This window comes from Rhyacophila brunnea, unplaced genomic scaffold, assembly GCF_057557595.1.
Source record: "Rhyacophila brunnea isolate RB1 unplaced genomic scaffold, BYU_Rbru_1.0 scaffold_5, whole genome shotgun sequence".
NCBI classification, from domain to species: Eukaryota; Metazoa; Arthropoda; class Insecta; order Trichoptera; family Rhyacophilidae; genus Rhyacophila; species Rhyacophila brunnea.
The window spans coordinates 15,376,884-15,385,419 of record NW_028233170.1 but is presented as its reverse complement, the minus strand read 5'-3'; the positions used below and the strand labels follow the sequence as shown (position 1 = coordinate 15,385,419).

General features: G+C 33.5%; 1 protein-coding gene across 1 annotated transcript; it reads right to left on the bottom strand.

Moving 5' to 3' along the window:
• Positions 1–291: 291 nt before the first annotated feature.
• Positions 292–8,392, bottom strand: LOC147066086 (golgin subfamily A member 2-like). The gene is made up of 4 exons (XM_085956131.1): positions 8,312–8,392; positions 6,633–7,994; positions 5,287–5,523; positions 292–4,481 (listed from the first exon to the last, which is right to left on the bottom strand). The coding sequence occupies exons 1-4, from the start codon at positions 8,354–8,356 to the stop codon at positions 3,564–3,566; spliced, it is 2,562 nt and encodes an 853-aa protein (XP_085812257.1). The 5' UTR covers positions 8,357–8,392; the 3' UTR covers positions 292–3,563.
• Between the last annotated feature and the right edge of the window lie 144 nt (positions 8,393–8,536).

Sequence of the window (8,536 nt, the reverse complement as noted above, 5' to 3'; positions counted from 1 at the left end):
CCGCCACTGGTCATAAACGTAATCAGATCCCTGCGGCATCGGTCTAGTTAACCGCCCGGTCGGATTTTATTGCTTATCGTTGAAAAGTTGTTTTTAAACGATCGACACATATCAGTTTCAAGAAATTTTTTCAAGTAGCTTGTTATAAAAGTGAATAAATGTATGGAGAAAATCATTAACTAAAATGTCAACGAATGTTTCCTCATTACATCTGAGATCTCGCTATTTTTGTGATCGTAATAACCGAGTTCGACTGTATTGTGGTAGTAAGTAAAATAATAAAAACTAACACAAATTAGAAATATTTTATTTCATACATGTTATATAAAATAATAGAAATAAACACAAACTAGAAATAATATTTTATTTTATACATGTTACAATACTATACATTTTTTTCTTGTATGAATAGGCACTTGCACATTTTTTAAGAACTAAAAATGCCTCCCATTTGGTTTTCATTATAGTCGAATTTTAATAGTTTTAATGTCTATCAGCTGCATCACACCATCACTATATTATTGATAATTGGTGAGGTATTACAAATATGTATTAATTCATTAAAAGCATTCACATTGATGTGGTAAGGATATGGAAAGAAGATATGGTGTGCACATATAAGATAATGGAGTGAAAGTTATCGACTGTGTTTAGGAAAAAGGGCATAACCCTCGATTTTTCTAATAGTGCTTTTATTAGGATATTAACAATGTACACAACTAAATGTTCTGTAAAAAGGAAGTAAACCACAAATGCTGATTTATTAACTAAATTCAGGTTTTAATTGAGCTTTAATTAAGTTTTAATTTAAGGAAACCCTCAATTTTAATGATTTTTCTGTAATAACTTATTTAATTATTAGTAGATCGAAAAGATATTTCACCAAATCATCAATCATCATGCACCCAATGTCTGTGCCTATTTTTTTTTTATTAATATTGAACCAAAATCATTCAAAAAACGTGTTTTGCTTCTCCTGTAAAATTTGATCTGTGTGGGTTACGCCCTATTTCCTAAACACGGTCGTTTTGTATTTAACATACATCTTATGGAACACCTCAGGAACATATGTACCTATTACAAGAAGTATTTTTACAAAATTTATTGGTAAAGCACATAAGTCTGAATCCGATGGATACAAGCTTAATACTTTGGACGCTGAAGACGCACATGCGCGTAATGACCAGGCGGCCGATCGATGTAATTAACGTGCATTTTAAAGTTGCTAATTAAAATCTCATTATATAGTCAGCAGCGAATGAGTCAAGTAACAAATCGTACAGATATGTTTTATAAATATTTTTTTCTAATAGGTATGTTTCAGGTGTTCCAAATCATGATTTTTCAATTTTGTTGAAATTCTTGTAAAGCTTAAGCCTCACAGCGCGACTTTCATATTGAGTTTTCTACGTCACCTCAGTCGTTTGTAGAACTAAACCCGCCCCCTCCCCCCCGCATTTACATTCACCGTTACTACATTCCTCGCGCCTGCAATTCAGTAAATTTTCGAAATCATCAAGTGGAATTTTATTAAAATTAAAATACCTAAATCCTTGCAGAAGCAGAAGAAGAGCATTATTTCGAATGTAGGATTGTGAGGGAAAACAAAAAAGAAAGCTTTTAATTCCTCTCAATAGTGCCAGACATAAACCAAGTCAACATGCAAAGTCACACAACACAATAGTATCAGCGCGCAAAAACCACGTGATGTAACTGTGTCAGCACATGCAGCACTGTGACGTAGAAGACTTGATATAGGAATTTGTAAAAAATCCATGGGCATCACACTAGTTTAAGGCAATTAAATGAAATGTTATCGTTGAGATAGCAAACAATTGGGATGAATCTTACATAAGGAGCAAATGAATTGATATATTGGTTAGGTGTGATGCTGCCATACGAATTAGTGAAAATTGTGTACAAAGTGGTGAATTTACTTATTTACTTATGCGATTGTAGCAAACGAATTGAATGTGTACATTCAAATGAGTCCACTTTTAGTTGTACAATGGTCGCATGTGATCATCGCACTGAGCGCCTTGAAAAAATGCATGTCACTACCAGCTATGAGAACATCACATAAGCGAAAACACCATTTTATACTCTTAATGTTTGAATATTACGATTAAGCCTATAAACATACCACATAAGCATGAAGTTCGATAGTTTTGACAGAAAATATGACGTAATTAGGCGACGCCGAGCAAGAGAAAACGATACAACAGACTTTGTGTAAGAGCAGTTGTAAATAATAATGAAATCTACCCTATGTAATTTGTGCGCAGTAGAAGAAATAGCAATCCACGCAATTTCGAGGTTAAGTTGTTCCGCTATAAAAGAATGCAGCTGGATTTAGTTAAACAGTTTGCAGTTGCAGCAATATATGAAAAAATTGTATTGCCACCATTTTGTGAATATATAAATACGTAATTGAATCATGAAATGAACTAATTACCAAAGTTGTTATAATTTTTTCCTACAATAATAATAAAATATTTAAGTAGGTATACTATGTGAAGTAAAAATTGTCATATTGTATTTAAGGAAAATTGACTATAATTCAAATTAATGCTATGTTTAAAAAATTTGTAATGACAATTTTGATGATGTGAAAGACAATATTTGTGAATAATCATGCAGTTGTTTTCACATCCAAAGTCAACTAAGCCACCCATGGTAAAATGTTTATAATTCTCCAAGTTTGCGTGAAATCTTCATACCAATTTTTTTTTGGCTCTAATTTCATTCAAATTCAGGAAATGAAGTATTGCAGCCATTGTGAGAAATAGGTATTATTGAAACATGTATTTGTGCATGACAAACATGCAATTCCTAAATTTAAGTAAAAATGAATACCATATTTATGTCTAACGTAAAAACATATTTTAATGTTTTATAAAGATACAATACTGCTCCAGGCAGTCAGTCACTCACCTGTAAAGCCTGCCCCTGCCCCGTGTCAGAAATAAAAATAGTTTTGCAAAGCTAAAGAATGTCGGCCCCCCTTTGGGGCTCAGATGCACGAGTAGCAATCAAATTAAATTCTATGATTTAATTTCCTGTCACAATGTTTTAAAATAGCTATCTACAAGCATTTTGATTTAGTCGTTTACAATGAATGGATGTTGGAAATATTACCAGTTATGGCAAATGTCCGCCAGGACAGATATGAGACAAATTCGTACAATGATTTTATTTCACAAGCATTTACTTCAACAATAATAACATTATAGGCAAATAAAGATTTATAGACATTCATGATTAAAAAAAGTATACAAAAAGATCTAAATTATACACATAAAATAACAAGCCGACAAACATTTGAATGACAGTAACATGTTTGTACAACTATTTTAGAAGCTTTTTTGTCTCTCCTGGCTCGGCGACGTATTATTTTTAATTAATACGCATTATTCAATTTTTATTAAAGAATATTCTATTTGCAGTTATGTCAATTTAAAAACACGTAATAAGGCATACCCATTGGAATGGAAATATATTTTTGGCAATAGTACAAAACTTTAAATTACTATTAAAGATTAATGTGAAAAATTAGAATCAGGTCACACGTTGATTAATTTTCCGGAGCACCACGGACACGGATTAAAGTTTTCTAATCCCGAACACGTTTCACTGGGTTCGATGAGATGGCTAGTTTTTATTTCTGTAAGGAGACCCATAATTTTTTCAGCAGCAAGGGAAGTTTCAGTGGGCGTTTCATTATTGAGATTTCCCGAGACCAGGGAGTCCTTTGTGATGTTATTCCTGACGACCAACTGCTGAATCAACTGGTTGACCTGCTCGATCTTATCTTTCATATGTTGACGCTCTTTATCCAAAAGGGTTAACTGTAGATTTCTTTCGTTTTCTCGCTGCTTCAGAATATTTCTCTGTTTTTGGTAGAGTGCTATGTATTCGCAAATCGTCTCAGTTTCCCCTTGAAGTTGCAAAACTAAATGTTCTAATCCTTGTTTTTCATCAGATAAATCTGCAACTTCTTTCATTAATTTGGTGAACCTGTTTTGTAGCTTTTCCATAGCTTCCGTTGATGGCATTTTATTTATAATATGATTATTTACAGCATGCTGGTGACAATGGGTTTCAATTTTAGAGACATCGCCATCACAATCTTCAGAGTTATGATGGACATCTCCATTCTGCAACTTTCTTAGATTTGTATTTTCATCAATAAGTAACGCTAGCTGATTTCTTGCAGAATCCAACTCTACTTGCAGCGTATCTGCAACTCGTCCATTAGCCTCCGGAATTGTCGTTTGTTCCAGTAACTTACTCTGTTTCTGTATTTCCTTGTCTTGATCGCTTGATAATGCTTGCAAACGTATCATTTCTTCATCCTTTGCTATTACTTTCACTTGAATCTCTTTCAAATTTTCTTCATTTTCAGCCAATTTTAATGTCAGCATTTTTGTTAAATTTTTCTCAGCTTGAAGTAGCTCAGCCATCTCAAGTTTACTGTTGGTCTATAAAAAACATTATCAAACATCAAATATCGACTTACACCTAAACTATTATAAAATGAATGGAAAACAATAGGAAACTTTGGAATAAGCAAACTTAGTTATAGAGTCTAGAACAGAGGTTCACAAAGTGTGTCCCGTGAGCTTTTTGTTAAACCTGCAATATTATTTTAAAATGTAAACCAAACCCAGTCAAATATATTATTTAATGTATTTGGTCTCAATATTGTTTTTGTTCTTCAAACGGGACATTAGAAAATATCCTCTGGCAGAAGGATATTTTAATCAGACATGTTGGTAATTGCGTGCGTACATACGAAGGGAAGAGGAATTCAGTGCAGGTGTGGTTGCAGTTACGAGCGCATTACCGCTGGTATTGCTTGTGTTACTAGTTACCATAGTCATGTCAAAAGAACAATGTTCTCCCAGAGCAATACCATGTTAATTAGTCATGTGACTAGGCATTGTTGGGTGACATCAGCAAGAAAACAATACGTTTATTTCCAATCTACGTGAAGGCTTAATTGAAAACAACTCAATGTTGGAAATGTATGCTTTGGCTGTAGGTATGGAAATGTATGCTATGGTATGGTAATCTATTATGGCTGCCAGTATTCTGGGATAAAAAAAACACTGCAGGGTCATTTAAGGTGAATGAATTTTAATGAATGAAATTTAAACTTTAGTGTTATAGAATATGTATTGAGACAAAACACACACGGTGGCCGAGCGACTTAAATGTCGGCTTATAATGTCGTGGTTCAAATTTTGTGTTTGGAGTCAGAGTATGGACCTAATATATTATTACCATTTTTCCAAATGCCTCTTCCAACTCTTGAAGGTGAATCTTCATTTTGGTGTTCTGCGCTGTTGCTTTTTGTGCGGCCAGCCTATCACTCTCGTTAGCAGCATTCAATTTCGCTGCATCAGGTCGATCCGTTTGTAATATGTGAATGGAGTTTGTCAATTCATCTATTTTATCTTTTAAGATATGAATCTCTTGCTGAGATTTTTCAATATTTAATTGTCTCTTTTGAAGTTCCTCCTTAAAAATATGAAAGTCATATTACCATACATATTGTTTAGTTTTTAGAAGTGAAACTTTTAAATGCGGATCCAAAAAATTCTGGGAGAATGAACCTCGCTAATCTGCTAATCGACAAACTAAATAAAAAGTAAGGCACAGGGCAAGAATGATCCATAGATCATTCAATTAGCAAGTGTGCACTCTGCCTATCACGCTATTCCGGCGATCGGGTGAGCAACAATTTTTATCTTTATAATTTTCCTTGTCCTTTCCTTTCCTTGCTTGCAGAGCTGGAGGACGGTTGTGTAGTCGGTCATGGACCTGAATGGTCGATGATCTTTAGCACCAGCTTAAGTACTTAAGTATAATTTTTCTTTATCAATATATAAGAAAACTATAATTGTAGACGCAAATCAATAAATTAACAGAATACGGCAATATATAAAATTGTCATTATATTTGCTGGAAAATTTAATAGATGACTGTAGGTATACGGTATATATTTTATTTCCAATAAAAACACCAATTGCATTAAAACACTTCAAAGTATGTAATTTACAACTGAGACTGATAATCTATGGATCCTTGAATGGAGAACAAAACAAAAAATTTCACTTGTTACTGGATAACCATAACTTAAGTATGGTTATTAAGCCTAGCACATACCTAAATACATCTGCCCACAAACAAATGTATAAATTTATATACAAAGATTTTAAATGTTTTTGTACAAATGACTGTGTTTTCTTGTATTCTACCACAAATGGAAAACAATAATATGTATGTGCATATGGACTGACAAAGAAGTGTCGAGATATTTGTGGGTAAATGTTTACTATTTCACCAGAGTACCGTAACAACGTTGTTTTAATCAAAATATGCATTTTTTTACGATTAGGACTATCCAAACTTCATTTAATCGACTGAGATAATTAGCATCAGTTTGACGTTTGTTTTTTAATAATTCATACCTAGTTTTAGTGAATTTAATTTCTTTAATTTAAAAAAAACATTGATTTTTCTAGAAATTAATAAGTAATATGTATAACTTAAATCCAAGCTTCAACATTATGACCAAACCAATAAATATTGTGTTACATGCAATAGAAATTTAATATTTTAGATACCTTTAGATTGTTATTCTCCACTTCAAGTTTGTCAAAATTTTCTTTTAAAATCACATCACCCGATTGTGAAGACGGTTTGCTGTCTTGAGAATTATTGTATGTGAGCTGTATTTGTAGTTTATTTTGAAGCTCATCCACCTGCTGGATTAAATTTGCTTCACGATTCATCAAATTTTCGTTATCCGAAGTCAACTCGAACTGCTTTTCATTCAACAATGCCACTTGGTTATTGAGATGTTGCACATATTGCTGGTACTCCTGACTGGACTGCGCCTTTTCATATTCGAGTTCATCCACCTGCTGTTTGAGAATATTCACTTGGTCTTCCAGTTTGTGATATTGTGCTCGGAATGCTTGTTCGTCAGCGTTTATATTCGGTATGTTTCCCTGCGTCAGTTGCTGAAGTTTTAACTCGTTTGTGTTTATTTGGAAGGTCATATCTTCCACGATTTTTTGTAAATTTTTATTCTCCAACATCTTGTGGCTCATGAGCGATTTCATTTCCAAAATCTCTTCTTCTAATTCTTTTGTGCGGTTATGGTGAGCAGATCGGGTCGATTTGTGTTCGGTGACCTCTTTCATGGCTTCCAAATACTGAGACTCCATTTCTTTGTTTTTCTGCTTGAGATTCGAGCATTCCATTTCAAGATGGGAAGCTCTGTGCCTCGATATGTTCAACCGCCCCGAAACGTCTTCTGTTTGAGACTTCACGGCGACAATCGTTTTCTCCAGTTCATTGACTTTGGCTGTCATTTCATTCTTTTCAGAAACCAGAAACTCAACAGATTTCTGTGCAAACTGCAGCTGCTGTTGCAATCGTGATATTTCTACTAAGGATTTCATGTCAGTTTCATGTTCAACAGTATTTTTTGTAAAAACCATACAATTATCATTTTGAACAGCAGATGTCTGAGTTAAATCACTATCGAAGCTTTTTTGCATCTCATGGTTAATCGACTGATGGTTACGGGTACCATCATTAATCTGATTCCCAAATAGTACCCCGGCCATTGGCAAATTATCATCTGATGTGAAACTATCGGTAGTATCATTTGCCTTTTGACTTTGCATAATGTTGGTAGACGACTGAACATGGTCAAAAAAATCAACCCCTGAATCAGATATGGGAAGACTTCTCAAATTGTCCTTAAAGTAATTATTGTCGATTTGTCTGCCAGAGTTTTCGCCCAACATCGTCATATTATGATTTGTGGTATTATCCATACTGTGTGAAAATTGATGACACAAATCTGTGGCAACGGTAGTTTCAGGAATACTTGTTGGTTGAACATGATTTACGTTCTGTTTTAATGGTGTATCAGACTTGTCACTCCCTTTCTTTTTTACTTGAAAGTTTTTAAGCTAAAAGAAAAATTAAGGGTTGAATGAAGTTATTTTAATAATAAACAGATAAACATCACCTATTAGTAATAATCACGAAATTAACAAAAGAATGATCTTTGTATTTACATAATAATAATGAATCAATTACGAAATCAGAATGTTTCGTTTAAAAATAGAGGAATAAAATCATTTTTGTGAGGATTGTGGTTGGACAAGAGATGACGTGTCAGAATATAAAACACCTGCACGGCGAATAAAAATGGTAGAATAACTGCATCATGATTTACTGGCATAATTATAAAGTATTATGACACACTGCTATTTAAAATACAGACCAAATTTCGACCCGCTGCCAGTCTGGCAGCCGAATTATCTGCCATATTGCTCCCATACTATACAAACGTCAACTTGTCAATATTACTAAACGTCATTTAATATGGCTAGAGAGTTAACAAAATCCTTCTGGCAAGGAATACTTAAACATATTGAAGTATATTTTAGTCTATGATAATATGTACTGAAAGAAAATTTATTTTTACCTACCTATCTTCTTTTATTAT